General features: G+C 36.0%; 1 protein-coding gene and 1 pseudogene across 8 annotated transcripts in view; both read left to right on the plus strand.

The window, feature by feature from the left end:
- PHKA1 (phosphorylase kinase regulatory subunit alpha 1) overlaps positions 1-21,265 on the plus strand; it is a 120,215-nt gene that overhangs the window by 92,939 nt on the left and 6,011 nt on the right. For 2 of the 7 annotated variants that reach the window (XM_032270155.1, XM_032270156.1), the window contains 7 exons: positions 3,970-4,048; positions 4,188-4,317; positions 6,305-6,406; positions 7,903-8,018; positions 8,147-8,185; positions 12,573-12,623; positions 19,197-19,367. In XM_032270155.1, coding sequence (XP_032126046.1) covers positions 3,970-4,048; positions 4,188-4,317; positions 6,305-6,406; positions 7,903-8,018; positions 8,147-8,185; positions 12,573-12,623; positions 19,197-19,367 — 688 coding nt within the window. Of the gene's footprint in view, positions 1-3,969; positions 4,049-4,187; positions 4,318-6,304; positions 6,407-7,902; positions 8,019-8,146; positions 8,186-9,813; positions 11,836-12,572; positions 12,624-19,196; positions 19,368-21,265 lie in introns of those variants that run through there. The other 5 variants (XM_032270150.1, XM_032270152.1, XM_032270151.1 and 2 more) reach the window with 3 other exon arrangements.
- Positions 10,794-11,835, plus strand: LOC116544057 (annotated as a pseudogene). The gene has a single exon (XR_004265792.1). The product of XR_004265792.1 is annotated as a heat shock cognate 71 kDa protein pseudogene (transcript).

Consider the following 21,265-nt stretch of genomic DNA (forward strand, 5'->3'; position numbering starts at 1 on the left):
AATCTAGGAGAAATGGTTAAATTAATAGATACATACAACCAACCAAGATTGACCTATGCAGAAACCCAAAACCTGAATAGACCAATAAGAAGTAAAAAATCAAAGCCATAATTAAAAAGTCTTCCAGCAAAGAAAAGCCCAGAATCTGATGGTTTCAGTGCTAAATATTACCAAACATTTAAATAAGAACTAATGCCAATCCTACTCAAACTATTCTGAAAATTAGAGGAGTGGGGAATACTTCCAAACTCCTTCTATGAGGCCAGTATTACCCCGATATCCAAACCAGACAAAGACACACTATAAAAAGAAAACTGCAAGCCAATATTCCTGATAAGTATTGATGCAAAAATTCTCAACAAAATACTAGCAAACTGAATTCAACAACACATTAAAAAGATCATTTATCATGACCAAGTGGGATTTGTACCGGGGATGCAAGGATGGTTAACATACACAAATCAATTAATGTGATACATCATGTCCACAGAATGAAAGATGAAAAACATGATCATTTCAATTAATGCTGAAAAAGCATTTGAAAAAATCCAACACCCTTCATGAAAAAAAAAAAAAAAAAAAAAGCCTGTAAAAACTGGGTATAGAAGGAACATACAATAAAAGCCATATACAACAGACTCATGGCCAGTATCATTCTGAATGGGGAAAAAACTGAAAGCCTTTCCTCTTAAATCTGGAACACAACAAGGATGCCCACTTTCACCACCCATTTTGAACTCAAATAAGAAAATCACTTGAACTTGCTTTTTGTCTAACATCATTTCCATAGCAAGTAATGTTATTAGCAAAAAAATGCCCATTAAAACAACATACTATATTATTAAACATATTACTGGAATTCATAGCTAAAACAATCAGATAAGAGAAAGAAATTAAAGGCATCCAAACTGGAAAAGAAGAATTCAAGTTATCCTTCTTTGCTGATGATATGATCTTATATTTGGAAAAAAGATTCCACACAAAAAGACTATTAGAACTGATAAATTCAGAAAAGTTGCAGGATACAAAATCAACATACAAAAATCAATAGTAGCATTTCCATATGCCAACAGCAGACAGTCTGAGAAAGAAATCAAGAAAGTAATCCAATTTATAGTAACTATAAATAAAATAAAATACTAGGAATTAACCAAATAAGTGAAAGATCTCTGCAATGAAAACTATAAAACATTGATGAAACATAAAGGACACTAAAAAATTGAAAGACCTTTCATGTTCATAGATTGAAAGAATCAATATATTTAAATGTCCATATTACCCAAAGCAATCTACAGATTCTATGCAATCCCTATCAAAATATCAAGGATATTCTTCACTGAAATAGAAAAACAATTCTGAAATTTATATGGAGCCACAAAAGACTCAGACTAGCCAAAGCTACACTGAGCAAAAAGAATAAAACTGGAGGAATTACATTACCTGACTTTGAATTATACTACAGAGTGACAGTAACCAAAAAAGTATGTTACTGGCATAAAAACAACAAGACACATAGACCAAAGTAACAGAATAAAGAACCCAGAAAAGAATTCATAGATCTACAGTGAATTCATTTTTGACAGAAGTTCCAAGTACATACACTATGAAAAGGACAATCTCTTCAATAAATTGTTCTGGGAAAACTGGATATCCCTATCCAGAATGAAACTAGACCCTGATCTCTCTCCACACAAAAATCCAATCAAAATGGAATAAGGACTTAAATCTAAGACCTCAAGCCATGAAACTACCACAAGAAAATATTGGAGAAACTTTCCACAACATTGGACTGGGAAAAGATTTCTTGAGTAATACCCCACAAGCCCAGGCAACCAAAGCAAAAATGGTCATATGAGATCACAACAAGTTATAAAGCTTCCACACAGCAAAGGAAACAGTCAGCAATGTGAAGAGACAACCCACAGAATAGGAGACAATATTTGCAAACTACCCATCTGGTAAGGGAGTAATAACCAGAATGTATAAGGACCTCAAACAACTGTGTAGGAAAAAATTCTAATAGTCTGCTTTAAAAATGGGCAAAAGGTCTGAATAGACATTTCTCAAAAGAAGACGTACAAATGGCAAACATGCATATGAAAAGGTGCTCAACATCATTGATCATCAGAGAAATGCAAATCAAAACTACAATGAAGTATCATCTCACTCCAGTTAAATGGCTTTTATACAAAAGACAAGCAATAACAAATGTTGGCAAGGATGTGGAGAAAAGGGAACCCTCATATATTGTTGGTAGGAATGTAAATTAGTACAACTACTATGGAGAACAGTTTGGAGGTTTCTGAAAAAAGCTAAAAATAGAGCTACCATAAAATCCAGCAATCCTACTGCTGGGTATATACCCAAAGAAAGAAAATTGGTATATTGATGAAATATCTGCACTCCTATGTTTATTTCATCAGTATTCACAATAGCCAAGATTTAGAAGCAACCTAAGTGTCCATCAGTAGATGAATAAATCAAGAAAATATAGTACACATATACAAGGGAGTACTGCCAGATCCAAAAAAGAATGAGATCCTGCCATTTGTAACAACATGGATGGAACTGGAGGTCATTATGTCAAGGGAAGTAAGCCAGACACAGAAAGACAAAGTTCACATGTTCTTACTAATTTTGGGGAGCTAAAAATCAAAACAATTGAACTCATGGAGATAGAAAGTAGAATGATGGTTACCAAAAGACTAGGAAGGGTAGTGGGGGAGATGGGAGATGGGGATGGTTAATGGGTACAAAAAATAGTTGAAGAGAATGAATAAGATCTAGTATTTGATAGCACGATAGGGAGACTATGGTCAAAATAATTTAATTCTGCATTTTAAAATAACTAAAAGAGTATAATCGAATTGTTTGTAACACAAAAGATAAATTCTTGATTAGATGGATACCCCATTTACCCTGATGTAATTATTATGTCAAATGCCTGTATCAAAATATCTAATGCACTCCAGAAATATATATACCCACTGTATACCCACAAAATTTTTTTTTTTAATTTAAAGAAAAGAATTTGAGGAGAGGACACAAATCAACCCATAAAATCATGCTTCTGGCAAAAAGGATATTTTTTGTATCAGTTTTGTGACACTGTAGGCAATCCAAAGAAGATGGCATGGTTCATGCCCCAGAGTGTTTTATGTCATCAGGAGAATCAGAAGTGTGGAAGGATGTGTGTATACCTGTGTGTATATGTGTGTGTGTGCATGTGTGAGTGCACATGCGTGAATTGATGAAGCTATAGAAAATCAAATAACTCTATCAAGTGTGATTGTAAATTAATAAAATGATTTCAAAAAGACACAGCTAGTATTCCATTGTTGGAGTGGGATGCTGAAGAGATGTTGGTTAAAGAAGAAATACATTCTAATGTTCAGTAGCAGAGTAGGGTGACTATTGTTAACAACAATGTATTGTATATTTCAAAATAACCAGAAGAGAGGACTTGAAATGTTCCCAGCCCAAAGAAATGGTAAATGTCCAAGGTGATGGGTACCTTAAGAACCCTGACTTGATCATTACACATCCTATGTATGTAAGAAAACATCACATGTACCCCATAAATATGTAGAAATATTGTGTATTACCAAAAAAGCACTGCTTAAAATTAATTTAGTACTTTGTAGCCATAATAGTTACTTGTCAGATGTTAAAAGCTAACTATAAAAGACTAGTCTAGAAGAACATCATGGTGTGAATTTTAAATACATTTTGAAGGAGGAAGACAATCCAGGTTTAGAAAGAAGAGAGCAGAGCTCCTCTGAGTTGATATGGGCCAGAGTGGTTTCAGGAGGCGATGAATGAGCTTTGAAGTTTGAAAGAATCAGAATGCTACTATGATGAAATGTTGAGGCAGTGACTTGGACTTGTGTAAAGCTGCTTCATTTTTTCAACATATTTACAATTAAGCGATTGTAGAATATTGTCTTTCTTCACTGTCTTCTTCCTCAGACCTTTGCCCTATGAGGCGCTCACTCAGCTGATAGATGAAGCCAGTGAAGGTGATATGAGCATTTCAATCCTTACACAGGTGAGAAAAGAATTATAAAGCCTAATCTGGTGATTGATATTTTAAAGTTTGTTTTCAATTGATCTGGCAATTTTCAAAGACAACAAAATAGGCATTGTGAGATCTAGGCCATTTTTTTGTCTATGTCTACTCTGTGCAGGAAATAATGGTGTATCTTGCCATGTATATGCGAACCCAGCCTGGCCTCTTTGCTGAAATGTTTCGACTTCGAATTGGTCTAATCATACAAGTTATGGCAACAGAGCTGGCCCACTCCCTTCGATGTTCAGGTACTTAATTCAGTAACTATTTTAGGTAGAATCCACTTTTGATGTAGGTCTTTGGAGTTCAGAAGCTGGATATGGCAATCTTGTTCCCGTTAGTCACTATTTATACAAGTCAAGGAGCTGATAAGATGGCACATCAGTTCTGCAGCTTCAGAATGCCATCTCTTGGGGGTTCTTCACTCCAAATCCTTCTTATCACTCTTTGCTAACTTCATTTCTCTCACTCTGGAGAGTACTTGAGTGTAACAGACTGGTTGGGTTCAGATTTAGGCAGTGGAGCTTCTGTATACCAAGAATGAGTCACTACATCAGTGGATCATGGTGTCAGTATTCTGTCTAGTCACCATCATGATTCAATAAAGGAAAATGATGTTTTTATTAACATCTATCTGACAAGACTCTATTTGAAATTAAATATAGGTATATTTGGCAAGATAAAAGTTTTAGTTAGAAGAATAGTTGGGGCCTATAAAAGCTGTAAGGCAGAATAGTATAAAGTATGAAGGTAAAAAATAGATCCCTATGGCATGATTCCTTATTCCATTAGCATTTGTTTGACTTCAACAAGAATGGCAAAATAATACAGATAGGGATGGTACAGAAAAATAAAATCAAAATTGAAAAACTCAATTTTAGCCATTCTGTCTGTTAAATTTCTCCCAAAAGACTTTTAATCGAGCTGTTAACAAGTAGCTAAATTTATCAGTTTGAGTCAAACCTAACTCAAACACATGAGATAATTTATATTTAAATAACTCTTTGCTGGAAGAGAGTTAACAATTATTTTATACCTACCATATGACAAATACTGTGCTTTTTGCTTTACATTTACATAAATTGTGTCATTTAATCATTACAAGAACCCTCTGGAGAGGAAGGTATTATTGTGTCACTTTTACCAATAAAGAAACTGAAACTCAAGAAGGTTAACTAACTTCCCCAAAGTACCATAGCTAGTAAATAGTGGAATTTGAGTCCGAGTCTACCTGATTGCAAATGGTTCCCAGTTCAGTACACTGTTATATATAAACATTATAGAGTATTCTGTAGTTGTGGTATCAAGGGATGTTTTACAAGAGGATATGATTGCTCAATAATAAACCTCAATAAGGGATAAGCCCCTGAATGTTCACTTTTCCTTAATTGCCTGTTATATTTCTTATTTTCCTATGGATTCATGAAAACCACGGCTCTTTATTGCTTATAGGATAAAGTCAAGATCCCTGGGTCTGATATTTAATACCTGGCCTTTATCTTCTACTCCCACAATACTTCCCACTAACTTTGTCAGTCTTGGTCCTTGGAAATTGATGTCTCCATTGATTTCAAAGGCACTTATTGTCTGTACCTCTCATTTGGCACATAGTATATGCAATGTTTTATTGTTGTTTATCTTGTTTACATGTTCCATCACTCACAAAGAGATAGATTCTCAAGGATAGGTATCATGTCATCATACCTGCTTGTACTAATGTTACTTAAAATGATGACCTGCATGTAGACAACTTTTAATAATGTATGATGTTGATTAACAAGTTCAAGTTTATTGAACTTATATTCATAATTTCATGAATTCAGATCTATTCTAAGTCTCTATTATTTCCAGACTGAGAAGTTTTAATTATTTTAGTCTATCAGCATATATACATTCATTGTTTTTCTCTGAATGGCCTCCATTTCCATGGTTCTTCTTTCATTCTTCCCACCTTCAAATAAAGATTTTACTAAGTACCCTAATGGTGTGGAGGGGTTGTGAAGAAGAAATCAATTACCTGGCTAATCCACAAACTGGATAGTCAGTCCTTAAATAATTAAAAATCTATGGCAGTAAGAATACCTAAGCAGTAGGGTGCTACCAATTTATTTTGTAATTCTGTTCTTCCAATCAAGTGACTCAGAAATTCTAAGCAAGAAATCAAATAGAGAAAATATAGAGAGGGCATGGCAGACAAATTAGAACTCCTTCTGTTCTAACATTTCTGCTGACTAGCTGAGGAAGCCATGGAGGGCCTGATGAATCTCAGTCCTTCAGCCATGAAGAATCTCCTGCATCACATTCTCAGTGGCAAGGAGTTTGGAGTGGAACGAAGTGGTGAGATTGAATAACCGTATTTTCATTTCATACTGTTCTAAGTGTTTCGTTGGTTTTAAAATGTTTTTCCTTCATCACAGAAACCTTTTGCCCCAAATAAATAAACTCAAATATATAAAACAGAAACCAGCTGGGTGCGATGGCTCACACCTGTAATGCCAGCACTTTGGGAGGCTGAGGCGGGTGGATTACCTGAGGGCGGGAGTTCAAGACCAGCCTGACCAACATGGAGAAACCACATCTTTAAAAAAAATTAAAATTAAAATTAAAAATTAAAAAAAAAAGAAACCAAGCTGTCTTCTGGAACAAGATTTGGAAACCACTATATTTTTCCTTAAATGATATATCAACTAAGTGGATTGACTGCTATCATCTTTCTTTTCTTTTCTTTTCTTTTTTTCTTTTCTTTTCTTTTCTTTTCTTTTTTGTGATGGAGCCTCACTCTGTTGCCAAGCTGGAGTGCAGTGGCGCGATCTCAGCTCGCTGCAACCTCCGCCTCCCAGTTCAAGCTATTCTCATGCTTCGGCCTCCCAAGTAGCTGGAATTACAGGCACACACCACCACACCCAGCAAATTTTGTATTTTTAGTAGAGATGGGGTTTCACCATGTTGGCCAGGATGGTCTCAATCTCCTGACCTTGTGATGCACCCGCCTCAGCCTCCCAAAGTGCTGGGATTACAGGTGTGAGCCACCACACCCGGCCCATGTTTCATTTTTAACTGTTTTATTGATTTCCTTACATTATCCTATGTCTCCACTTTAGGACAACTAGCAACCCATATCATCTGAAACTTTCTGGTATTCTAATTGCAAATAATTCAGTAGTTCTTACAGTGTTGTATTATGTGTGTATGTGTGTAGCTGCTTATGGTACATCTAATGTACCCCATTCAATTTTAAACTTACAAATTAATAGTCCACCTGCATTTGTGGTTTTGGTTTGATTTGGCATTGCATACCGAAAGCAGCAAAGCAAATGAGAAGCAGTCATCTCCCATGCTCAACTTTCAGGGTTAGGGTAAATAGATATACAGTCAGATGGATGGGTGTCAGACCTTAGAGTGCTAAAACAAAGTTAAAAAGCAGTGTATTTCAAGCTGAAGATCTTGCTAAAATGCAGATTCTGATTCAGTAGCTCTGCAGTGGGACCTGAGATTCTACTAATGGGTTCCTAGATGGTACTGATGCTGCTGGTCCATGGACCACATTTCAAATAGTGAGGTTATAGTTTTTAAATTAATTTAAGCAAGGGGAGAGATGCCAGATGTAGGTGATGGGGAGGAAGGCAGCAAATCACACTGCCACGTGTGTACCTATGCAATAATCTTGCATGTTCTTCACATGTACCCCAAAACCTAAAATGCAATAAAATAAATAAATGGGAAAAAATTAATTTAAAAACAAGGATATATATCAAAGTTTTTTTAAACATGATGGGGAAGAAATGGAACCTTATTATCCTCTCTCTTTCTCTTTAATCTCTTGTATTATATAGTTCGTCCCACTGATTCAAATGTCAGTCCTGCTATTTCTATCCATGAGATTGGTGCTGTTGGAGCAACCAAAACAGAACGAACTGGGATCATGCAGTTAAAAAGTGAGATAAAGCAGGTAAGCTACTACTTGGGACATTAGCTGGGATATTGCCGTGTTTAAGAACATTCTTTTGGAATCAGACTTTGTTGGGTCATTTATTTTGTTTCACACCCTGAGTTTAATTTGAGCCATTTATTTTTCAGGTGGAATTTCGTAGACTGTCAATCTCAGCTGAGAGTCAGGTGATGAAACAACTAGGGATTATTTAACATGGTTTAACTTACCTTTAGTTCTATATAACCTGCATGAGTTCATGGCTTTTTTACAAATAATATAACAAGTCATGGAGTAGATTGTTTGAATTGCCTTTATAATAGTCATTTTGCGTATAGCTTTCCTTTTTCTGGACCAAACTACTTTGCTAATTTTAGAAGGAAAGTAACTTGTATCTGATAACAAGAAATTGAAACCCTGAGTTTCTCTTATTAAGACTGATGTGGTTTTGGAATTAATTTTCTTTGTAAAACTAGATTGAATTCAAGCAAAAAGTCTTTGCTTGGCCAAACTTTAGGTAAGCTTCTGTACCTTTTCCTAGGCCCATTTGTGCACTTCCTTGTAAAATCCAGTTTTAGGAAGAGAACCCTGCTAAGTCAGTTTAGCCAGAAATCCCTATCCTTGATATCTGATCATCCTTCACATCTGATCAGGCTCCTCATCTTCTACCACCCCTAGGTGACATCCAATCACCCTGGCCTGTCTTCAACAAGAATCCTTTTAGGATGGTTTAGTCAGAATCCCTACCTCTGATGTTTCCTCTTGGTAATTTTCCACCCCTTATCCATAAATTCCCAGTTGCTTATGTTGTATTTGGAGGGGAGCCCAATCTCTCTCCCTTACTGCAAGACCTCATTGCAATGGTTCCTGTACTTACTAACAGTGGTCCTGAATAAAGTCTTCCTTACCATGCTGTAACAAGTATCATTGAATATTTTTTTTCTTTAACAAGATATGCAAAAGGTGTTGTGGACACATAGAGGGAGAAACATCTAAATCAGTCTGGGAGATACTGGAATTCACTAAGTACCATGTTTGTAGCCTCTTAATTTTTCCTGCAGGTAAGAATAGAGTGGTTACATTATACAAAGAAATAGTTAACATAAGCTTCCATAGCTTGTTTTTAAAACTCTAGGAAGTAATGTGGTTTCAAGATCTCCAAGTTGAGAAAATACTGATTTGGCCTCTTAGAAACACATTTTATGAAAAGCTTAAAACTACTCCTCCTGCTTTCAGAATAGAATTATGATAGCTTACAGTATTGAAGCCTCTGGAAGAGGAGAGGTGAAATGGAAATTTGGAGTTTTATTTTTGGTTTTAGTTTTTTAGCGCTGGGGTTTCACTATGTTGTCCAGGCTGGAGTACAGTGGCTATTCACAGGCACAAAATCCTGGATTCATGCAATCCTTCTACCTCAGTCTCCTCAGTGGGTGGGACTAAGGCATGTCACCACCTTGCTATTTGTTTTCTTTTTTAAAGGAATTAGAAACCATTTAGAAGGACAGTGAGCCAACGCTTGAAGCTTAATTTGAAGTAGCTTGAGTACACTCATCAAATACCCTATGGCATTTATATTTATGCAAGAATAAGTATGGCACTCATCGAACTATCCTGCAGCTCTTGGGATTCCTGTGGCTTTCTTCATTGTTGGAGCCAGGCCTACATGCCAGCAACCATGTCGAAGGGTCCTGCCGTTCGTATTGATCTTGGCACCACCTACTCTTGTATGGGTGTTTTCTAGCATGGGAAAGTAGAAATAATTGCTTTGTGTATGATCAGGGAAACTGAATCATTCCAAGCTATGTTGCCTTTACAGACACTGAACTATTGATTGGTATTGCCACAAAGAATCAAGTTGCAATGAACCCCACCAACACGGTTTTTGATGCCAAACATCTGATTGGACACAGATTCGATGATGTTGTTGTCCAGTCTGATATGAAGCATTGGCCCTTCATGGTGGTGAATGATGCTGGCAGGCCCAAGGTCCAAGTAGAATACAACGGAGAGACCAAAAGCTTCTATCCAGAGGAGGTATCCTCTATGGTTCTGACAAAGATGAAGGAAATTGCAGACGCCTACCTTGGGAAGACTGTTACCAATGCTGTGGTCACAGTGCCAGCTTATTTTAATAACTCTCAGCGTCAGGCTAGCAAAGATGCTGGAACTATTGCTGGTCTCAATGTACTTAGAATCATTAATGAGCCAAATGCTGCTGCTATTGCCTACAGCTTAGACAAAAAGGTTGGAACAGAAAGAAATGTGTTAATCTTTGACCTGGGAGGCGGCACTTTTGATGCGTCAATCCTCACTATTGGGGATGGAATCTTTGAGGTGAAGCCTACAGCCGGAGATACTTACTTGGGTGGAGAAGATTTTGATAACCAAATGATCAACCATTTTATTGCTGAGTTCAAGCACAAGCATAAGAAGGACATAAGTGAGAACAAGAGAGCAGTAAGACACCTCCATACTGCTTGTGAGTGTGCTCAGTGTACTCTCTCTTCCAGCACCCAGGCCAATATTGAGATCAATTCTCTCTAGGAAGGAATCGACTTCTGTACCTCCATTACCCATACCCAATTTGAAAAATTGAATGCTGACCTGTTCCGTGGCACCCTGGACTCCAAAGAGAAGGCCCTTCAAGATGCCAAACTAGACAAGTCACAGATTCATGATACTGTCCTGGTTGGTGGTTCTACTCACATCCCCAAGATTCAGAAGACTCTCCAAGACTTCTTCAATGGAAAAGAACTGAATAAGAGCATCAACCCTGATGAAGCTGTTACTTATGGTGCAGCTGTCCGGACCACCATCCTGTCTGGAGACAAGTCTGAAAATGTTCAAGATTTGCTGCTTTTGATGTCACTCCTCTTTCCCTTGGTATTGAAACTGCTGGTGGAGTAATGACTGTCCTCCTCAAGTGTAATACTACCATTCCTACCAAGCAGACACAGACCTTCACTAGCTATTCTGACAACCAGCCTGGTGTGCTTATTCAGGTTTATGAAGGTGAGCGTGCCATGACCAAGGATAACAACCTGCCTGGCAAGCTTGAACTCACAGGCATACCTCCTGCACCCCAATGTGTTCCTCAGATTGAAGTCACTTTTGACATTGATGCCAATGGCATCCTCAATGTGTCTGCTGTGGACAAGAGTACAGGAAAAGAGAACAAGATTACTATCACTAATGACAAGGGCTGTTTGAGCAAGGAAGACATTGAACGTATGGTCCAGGAAGCTGAGAAGTACAAAGCTGAAGATGAGAAGCAGAGGGACAAAGTATCATCTAAGAGTTCAACATGAAAGCAACTGTCAAAGATGAGAAACTTCAATGCAAGATTAACGATGAGGACAAACAGAAGATTCTGGACAAGTGTAATGAAATTATCAGCTGGCTCAGTAAGAATCAGACTGCTGAGAAGGAAGAATTTGAACATCAGCAGAAAGAGCTGGAGGAAGTCTGCAACCCCATCATCACCAAGCTGTACCAGAGTGCAGGAGGCATGCCAGGAGGAATGCCTGGGGATTCCCTGGTGGTGGAGCTCCTCCCTCTGGTGGTGCTTCCTCAGGGCCCACCATTGAAGAGGTTGATTAAGCCAACCCAAGTATAGATGTAGCATTGTTCCACACATGTAAAACACTGAAGGACCTAAATTTGTAGCAAATTCTGTGGCAGTTTTAAAAAGTTCAGCTGCTATAGTAAGTTACTGGGCATTCTCAATACTTGAATATGGAACATATGCACATGGGAAGGAAATAACATTGCACTTTATAAACACTGTATTGTAAGTGGAAAATGCAATGTCTTAAATAAAACTATTTAAAATTGGCACACAGAAAAAGAGTAAGTACGGCAGTAGAATAAGAAAGAGTCTTGTGTTCACTTTACAGTTTTCTCAAATAATTTGAATAATATGAACATTTTCCTATTTGAAAGGTGAAAGAACTACATTCAGTACTGAATAGTTAATTATACTGGCATTATTAGTAAATAATCTTTGATTTGGTTGAGAGTTATTGGATAAACATTTTATAATGGTTGATAGTCAGCCAATATTACTTATAAGTTCATTATATATTTACAACTTGAAGTGCATGTTCCAAGCTAGATTAATATAATGTTGAGACTTGACCTACCCAGCTACATCATTTATGTTTTTTCTACGCGTTCACTACCTATAGGTTTTCAAGGGAGCCAAAATCACTAGGACTGTAATTTAGAGGATTGAGAGCCCTAAATTTGCATTACTTTCTTATTTCTAAATATTAACTTTCATACTCACCTGCCTGTCTGGTATTTTGTATTGTTCTAAGCCATTTTTTGCCTATCACTGAAGAATGCCCTCTTTTCTGATTATGGGGAAAAAAACATTTTTAAGGTATATTTATTTCATTTCCCTTCACCATGGCTTCTAGAGTAAAGCTGTTTCATCAGCTTTTTAATGACAATGTGCTGACTACTTACTGAAATAGTCTGTATTTGTACTCTACTAATAACTTTTAAAAATACAAGTAATTGTTGCCTTGCCTCACGTCTTTTAAGTTTTTATTTCTCAATTTTTTCTCATAGTCCAATGGTGGTCATGCCCTGGGTATAGATTTGATGTCACCGTCTTTTCTGGTAACTGCTGTTATCTTCTCATATATGCCATTCACATGTGCTTTGAATAAGCTCTTGTATAAATCATGATATATACTGGTTGACTAAAAAATATTAATCAAGAATTAAAATAAGTATAAAGCAATTTCATATATGGGGGTGAATCTTTTCATTTATTTCCCAAGAAGTTAGATAAGGGAGTTCAACTCCAACCTCTTTTTCACTTCAGAAAACAAAATTCAATTTACTGAGTATTGGTTAAGTATATGTTTATTCATTTATTCTTTCAGCTAATACAATTCATTACATACCTACTGTGCACCAGGTATTATACAGCATCAACTGGAAACTTATTCAAAGTGCAAATTCTTGGTCCCACCCTAAGCTTACTGAGTCAGAAAGACTGGGGATAAGGCCCAGCAATCTGTTTTATTTATATGATTCTGATGCATTTTTAAGTTGGAAAACCACTGGCTTAGCTATTCTTCTGATTATAAATTCATTTAGCAAAAATTGAGTGTCAGTTTTGTGCCAGGCACTATGAACAAAACAGATGTGGTCCTTACCGTCATAAAGCTTACAGTTTAGGAAGACTGACCTCTAGTTAAATTTATTTGGTTTAAATCAAAGACTCATAATGGCCTATGAGTTCAGATCTCTCAAGCTGAAGAGATTTAGGCTAGACAATAACCAAACAAAAAATAGAAACTATTGGAAACAATATTAGTATTTTGGTTAACCATAATCAAATACCCTGTAATGAACTAAGACTTCTCCAACTCTATCATATCCATATTAACATAGGACAAGGGTATAGAAGAAAATTTAAAAACTCAAAATGATTGATATTTGGCTTTGGAAAACAGTCTGAATTGTACTTTATCAGATCTATACCCTTTCTGGTTTGACCTCACAATCAACAGCCTAGGATCTTGGTGGTATAAACAAGACAATGAAGATAAATTAAATGGCAGTTCATCTACTCAACAAATCAGTGTGATAGTCACTTGCCAATAGAAGTGTTTAGGGGCTCCTTTCTCTCAACCATTGCACTGGTTGGTGATTTAGGCATTTGACCCAAATTAAGATGTGAAAAGTTCTTTTCTCAGAAAATATTTCTATTATCTTCTATCTTATATTTATTTCTGAATTTAAACTGTTAACCACTTTGCCCAGTGTATTTTATCCTTTACTTAGTATAATTTTTTCAAAGTTCATTATGTTTTAGCATGTATCAAAAGTTTATTTTTTTTCATTGCTGAATAATATCCTATTAAATTAATGTACCGTATTTTTATCCATTCATCAGTTGATGGACACCTAGATTGTTTCCACTTTTTGGCTACTATGAATAATTCTACAATGAACCTTCATGTACAAGTTTTTGTATGGAAAAAATGTTTTCACTTCTCTTGGATATATATCTATGAGTGGAAGTGCTGGGTAATATGGTAACTATGTTTCTCATTCTGAAGAACTCCCAGACATTTCCAAAGGGGCTGCACCATTTTACATTTCCACCAGTAATGTATGAAAGTCCCAATTTCTTCACATCTTTGCCAACCCTTACAATTGTCTATCTTTTTTATTATAGCCATCCTAGTGGGTGTGAACTGGTATCTCATTGTGGTTTTGATTTGCATTTCCCTAGTAGATAATAATAAGTGTCTTTTCTTCTACCCAGTGGCCATTTGTTTATCTTCTTTAGAGAAATATCAATTAATATTGGTGCCTATTTTATTTTTTTTGTCTTTTTATTGTTGAGTTGCAAGGATTCTTTATATATTCTGGATACAAGTCCCTTTTAAGATATGTAATTTGCAAATATTTTCTCCCATCCTTTGGGTTATCTTTTCACTCTCTTAATGGTATTCTTTGAACGACAAAAGTTTTAAATTTTGACAAGGTCCAGTTTGTCTATTTTTTCTGTTGTTACTCATGATGTTTTGGGTATCATATCTAAGAAGGCTTTGCCTAACCCAAGGTCACAAAGATTTATTCCTATTTTTTGTTCTAAGGGTTTTATATAGTTAGCTGTCATATTTAGGTCTATGATTATGTTTGGAGGGGTCCCCAAGATCACCCTCAAATTTAATGATTCACTAGGATGACTCATAAGACAGCATGTAGTCATACTCAACTGCTCAGTTTATAGCAGCAAAAGGATACAAGATGCATTGGGCACAGTGTAACTAGAGTCAACAATAATTTATTGTACATTTTAAAATAACAGAAAGTATAATTGGGTTGTTTATAACAAAAAGAAATGATAAATGCTTGAGATAATGGATACCCTATTTACCCTGATATGATTATTATGCATTCTATGCCTGTTTTAAAATGTCTCATATACCTCATTATAAATTTTTTTTAAGATGCATTGGTCAAAGTCTAGGGGAAACAGATACAAGCTTCAAGAGTATTGTCTCAGTGGAGTCACACTTCACTGAGTTGTGACAAGATGTTTGAAATATTGCCAACCAGGGAAGCTCATTAAAGACAGCACCCATTGTTCTTGTTGATGGCTGGTCACGTAAACAGCCTCTGTCTAGAATGTACCAAAACTCTGGACTCCCAGAAAGAAAGCAGACATTCAACATAAACCATAGTGTTTGTACAGTTTAGGCATGGTAAGCCACTGTTACTAATTCTTGGAATGGTGAGAACTCTCCCAAAATCCAAGTTTCTAAATGCCAGCCAAGGGCCAACCTTGTAAGCAAGCCTTCCAACGATAGCAGTTCTGGCCTACTACCTTAACTCTTTTCTGCATAATGGTGTTAATTTTTGTATGTAGTATAAGGTAGACAGTTCAACTTCATTCTTTTGCATGTGAATGTCACTGTTCCAGCACCATTTGTTGAAAAGGTGATATTTTTCCCTCATTTAAGTCTCTTAGCATCCTTGTTGAAAATTAATTGACCAAAATATAATGGTTTATTTCTGAACTCCCAATTCTATTCCATCGATCTACATGTCTATCCTATACCAATAGGACACAGTTTTAATAGTTTTGTACTTTTGATAGTGTTAGAGTAAATTTTGAAATCAGGAAGTACAGGTTCTCCAACTTCAGTCTTTTTTTTAATATGAATGTTAGGATCAGCTTGTCAATTTCTGCAAAAATCTCAGCTGGTATGTTGATAGAGATTGTGTTTAGTCTGTAGATCAGTTTTTGGAATATTGCCATCTTAACAATGTTAAGTCTTCTGATCCATGAACATGGGAATGTATTTCAATTTATTTAGGTCTTAATTTCTTTCAACGTGTTGCATAGTTTTCAGAGTATTTATTTTGGACTTCTTTTGTTAAATTTATTCCTACATATTTTATTCTTCTTGATGCTATTTTAAATGGAATTGTTTTCTTAATTTTAACATTGTAGATTGCTACTGTTCACAAATACAATTGGTTTTTTATTATAGTGAGACATTTAACATGGGACCTACCCTTTAAAAAAATTTTAAGTGTACAATACAGTATCATTAACTCTAGGCTTGATGTCGTACAGTAGATCTCTAGACGGTATTCTTTTTTTTTTCTTTTTTTTTTTTGTGACGGAGTCTCACTCTGTTGGCAGGCTGGAGTGTAGTGGCGCAATCTCAGCTCATCTCTGCCTCCCGGATTCAAATGATTCTTCTGACTCAGCCTCTAGAGTAGCTGGAATTACAGGCATGCACCGCCATGCCCAGCTAATTTTTTTGTATTTTTAGTAGAAATGGGGTTTCACCATTTTGGCCAGGATGGTCTCGATCTCTTGACCTTGTGATCCACCCACCTCAGCCTCCCAAAGTGCTGGGATGACAGGCATGAGTCACTGCACCCGGCCTCATCTTACATAACTGCAGCTTTATACCCATTGAATAGCAAGTTCCCATTTCCCCCTCTACCCAGCCCCTGACAACTACCGTTCTACTCTCTGTATGAGTTTGGCTGTTTCAGATACATTACATAACTGGAATCGTACAGTTTGTTCTTCTGTGACTGGCTTATTTCGCATAGTATAGTGTCCTCCAGGTTCACCCACATTGTCATACTTTGCAAAATTTCCTTCTTTTTTAGAGGCCGTATAATAGTCCATTTTATGTATTATACCACATTTTCTTTTGCCATTCAGTTGTTGATAGACATTTAGGTTTTTTTTCATATCTTGACTATTTTGAATAACGCTGCATTGAACATGGGCATGGAAACGTCTCTTCAGGATCCTGATTTCAATTCTTTTGGATAAATATCCAGAAGTAGGATTGCTAAATCATACGGTAGTTCTATTTTTAATTTTTGAGGAACCTTCATAATGTTTTCTGTAGTGGCTGCACCATTTTACATTCCCAGCAACACTGTACAAGTGTCCTAATTTCTTTACATTCTCCCCAATACTTGTTATCTTTGTTTTGTTTTTTTTAACCATGGCCATCCTAACAGGTGTGAGGTGATAGCTCATCGTGGTTTGATTTGCATTTCCATGATGATTAGTGATGTTGAGCATTTTTACATGTGCATGGTGGCTATTTGTATACCATTCTTTGATGAAATATCTACTCAAGTAAAATATAATTGATTTTTGTTATTGATCTTATATCATGAAACTTTACTAAACTTACTTATTAGCTATAGCTGCTTATAAGTGAATTCCTTAGAATTTTCTGTATACAAAATCATGTCGCCTGCAAATAGAGTTTTACCTCTTCCTTTCCAATCTGCATTCCCTTCATTTGTTTTCTTACTTAATCTCCCTGGCCCAAGCTTCCAGTAAAATGCTGAATAGAAGTGATGAGAGGCATTTTTGTCTTATTCTGATCTTTGGGGGGAAAGCATCAGTCTTCAACCACTCACTATGATGTTAGCTGTGGGTTTTTATAGGAAAAAATCTAAACTTCTATTAGATTGAGGAGGTTCCCTTCTGTTCCTAGTTTGTTGAGTATTTTTATCATGAAGGTGTGTTGAATTTTGTTGTGGTTTTTTTTTTTCTGCACCTATTAAGATTATGTGCTTTTTATCTTTTATTCTATTATGTAGTGTATTACATTAATTGATGTTCAGGTATTAAAACAACCTTGAATTTCTGGAATAAGTCCCACTTCATTATGTTGTATAATCCTTTTAATATATCACCGAATTTGATTTTCTGGTATTTCATTGAGGATTTTTGCATCTATATTCATAAAGGATATTGAACTGTAGTTTTCTGGTGACATCTTTGTCTGATTTTGGTATCTGAGTAATATTAGCCTCATAGAATGAGTTGGGAAGTGTTCCCTTCACTTCTCTTTTTTGGAAGAGATTGTGAATAGCTAGTATTAAATCCTCTTTAAATGTTTTGTACAATTAGTCAGTTAAGCCATTTGTGCATGGGCTTTACTACTCTGTGAGAATATTTGTTTGTTTGCTTGTTTGTTTGAGACAGGGTCTAACTATATCACTCAAGCTAGTCTCAAACTCCTAGGCTCATGCAATTCTTCCACCTCAGCCTACCGAGTAGCTGGAAATACAGACACGAGCCATATGCCCATGCACCACGAGCCAAGCACCCATACTTTGTAGGAAGTTTTGTACTTACTAATTTGATATATTTGTTTGTTACAGGTCTATTAAGATGTTCTGTTTGTTTTTGAGTTGGTTTGGGTAGTTTGTCTCTTTGTCAGCATATGGCTGTGGATGGTATGTCCTTATAATTCTTTTTCTTTCTGAAGGTCAAAATTGATGTCTTTATTTCCTCTTTTTTTCTTGGTCCTTCTAGCTAATGGTTTATCTACTTTGTTGATATTTTAATAGGAAAAAATTGGGGGTTCATAGATTTTCTTTATTGTGTTTCTAGACTCTATTTCATTTCTTTCCACTCTAATCCTTATGATTTCCTTCCTTCTGCTTGCTTTCAGTTTAGTGTGCTCTTCTTTCTTACTGTCTTAAAATGGAAAGTTTGGTTATTGATTTGAGATGTTTATCCTTTCTTCAATACAGGCATTTATAACATAAATTGTTTGTTAATCACTGTTTTAGCTGCATCCCATAAGTTTTGCTATGTTGTGCTTTCCTTTTCATTCATTTCGTTATTTTCTAATTTTGCTTGTGATTTTTTTCCTTAATGCATTTATTTGTTATTTAAATAAATGCATTAAGGAAATGAAGTGTGGTGTTTAATTTCCACACATTTGTAAATTTCCTAATTTCCTTCTATTACTGACTTCTAATTATGTTGTGGTTAGAGAACATACTTTGTATGATTTCAGTTTTAAATTTATTATGGTTTGTCTTATGGCCCATGAGAGCAACAAATTAAACTGTAGACCAACTAGAAGTTTAACAGAGATAATCAGGTAAAGAGACATCTAAGAATGTCCCACATCATCAGTGTTTTTATGGCTCTTCTCATGTATCACTAGATTGCTTTCAAAAAGGACTGTATCAGCATACGGCACTACTAGCTACGTATGTCTACTAGCTTCACTATAACTTCTTTATCTTGGCTGCTCCACTTAATATTTATTTGGTTTATAGTTCTGCAGAGTATGTTTATTGTTCACTCTAAAGTTCAAAGACTTTATCATAGAAATAGAGATAACTTTTGATTTATGTTCTTTCCTCTCCTCTTTCAAGTCACCTGGAACCTCTATGACTCCAAGTAGTGGGTCCTTTCTTAGTGCATATGATCAACAGTCATCTAAAGATAGTCGTCAAGGTCAATGGCAACGCCGAAGAAGGCTGGATGGGGCACTGAATAGAGTCCCAATTGGATTTTATCAAAAAGTATGGAAAGTTTTACAGAAGGTGAGCATAATACATTGTTGATGTCTTATTTTTCCCCCTTGAAATTCTCAGTCTCCTTGGCTGAGATATGACATGACTGTAACATAATCACTCCAATTATGTAAAAGTCATAAAACTCAGACAAAACCAAAAAGAAAACATATAAATGAAACTTGATTTGTTGTTGTGGCATTATTAATAATTTAGTATCTTTCTGTTATTGTTGCTGTAGTCTTGTTTCTAAATTGAACTTTTAAAATCATCACTTCTCTGCTTTTGGCCATAGTTGGATACTGTGGGATATTGTGATACATGTGCTGCTAATCAAATGAATTTTGTACTAAAGAGCTAACTTTCTTTGTAGCTGTTGAGGACTGTAAATGTTATTTGTAGCACTGTGCTATTCATAACCAAGTATCAGTAGAGTAAAACAAATACAGCACTTGGGGGGTTTGTGCAAGGAGCTCTTATATTTTTTCTTGAATAAAAACTACCAAATAAATGTAAAGTCATAAACATGGTAATATTTCAGAGACTCTTCGATGTGATCATTGTTTCTTTTCTTCTGAAGGTCTATTTGGCCAAAGACATTTAAGAGCATGTCACACTATTATGGTGGTGACAATTTCAGAGGGCCAAGAAGACTATTGTGCTCATACGTAGGTTTCATTCAGTCTCTTAGGTATGGCTTTCTGCATCATTGGCTTTAATAAGGAACTGAAGATCACTTCGTCCAGGACTTCAGACCCTTTAGTTATGTTTTTTTTACCCTCTGGGCACTGCTATTCTTCCAAGGACAGAATCAGGTGATCTCTTGGAAAGGTGAAAGTTGATTCCTCAGACTATGGGCTCTGGCAGTCTTCCTTTTGAAGAGTACCAAGAACTTGCTTTTTTTGCAGCTAACTTCTATAGCACAGTGGTGACAAATATTATTTTATATCTTCAGTTATGCATGGATTATGGCAATGTTCTATGTGCTTATACAGCAAAGAACAACAGATAGTAATCTTCATCCTCCTGGAACTTATATTCTACTAGGGAGAAACAAATGATAAATAATAAACAGTAAATAAGTGAAGCATCTAGAATGTTAAAAGATGATAAGTATTATGGAAAAAACAGAGCAGGATAAGAGTATTTATGGGGGGATGGGACATTTAACTAGAAAATGTAGTAATGATACACACCTGATAAACGCATGTCTTGATTTCATTTTCAAATTAAGACTTCATGGCCGGGCGCGGTGGCTCAAGCCTGTAATCCCAGCACTTTGGGAGGCCGAGGTGGGGTGGATCACGAGGTCAAGAGATCGAGACCATCCTGGTCAACATGGTGAAACCCCGTCTCTACTAAAACTACAAAAAATTAGCTGGGCATGGTGGCGCGTGCCTGTAGTCCCAGCTACTCAGGAGGCTGAGGCAGGAGAATTGCTTGAACCCAGGAGGCGGAGGTTGCAGTGAGCCGAGATCGCGCCATTGCACTCCAGCCTGGGTAACAAGAGCGAAACTCCATCTCCCAAAAAAAAAAAAAAAAAAAAAAGACTTCATGTTCAATGAAAAGCACTTAAAGTTTAAATGAAAATACATTATTTTATATCATTCATAAGCCAATATCTCTGCTATACAGTGTGTAATATACAGTAATAAAAATTTCTGAAAGCATCGTTATAAAGATATTTAGAGTTATAACCATTAACAGATAGCTTTGTTGAATAATGTAATAAGGAACAATAGCCAGTTCTATAAATGACTTTAAAATTCTAAAAGCATTGCTGTTCTAGGAATGACAAATTTGATTTATTTGAATACTCTTTAAAGTCTGTAAAGGTTTTTTATATACATCCTTTTTATTAATCAATTATAACATGGCAGAATACATAGTTGCCATCTCTTAAAAGTGATCCAAACTCTACATCCACA

This window comes from Sapajus apella, unplaced genomic scaffold (assembly GCF_009761245.1).
Source record: "Sapajus apella isolate SASKATOON/1434 unplaced genomic scaffold, GSC_monkey_1.0 scaffold204, whole genome shotgun sequence".
NCBI classification, from domain to species: domain Eukaryota; kingdom Metazoa; phylum Chordata; class Mammalia; order Primates; family Cebidae; genus Sapajus; species Sapajus apella.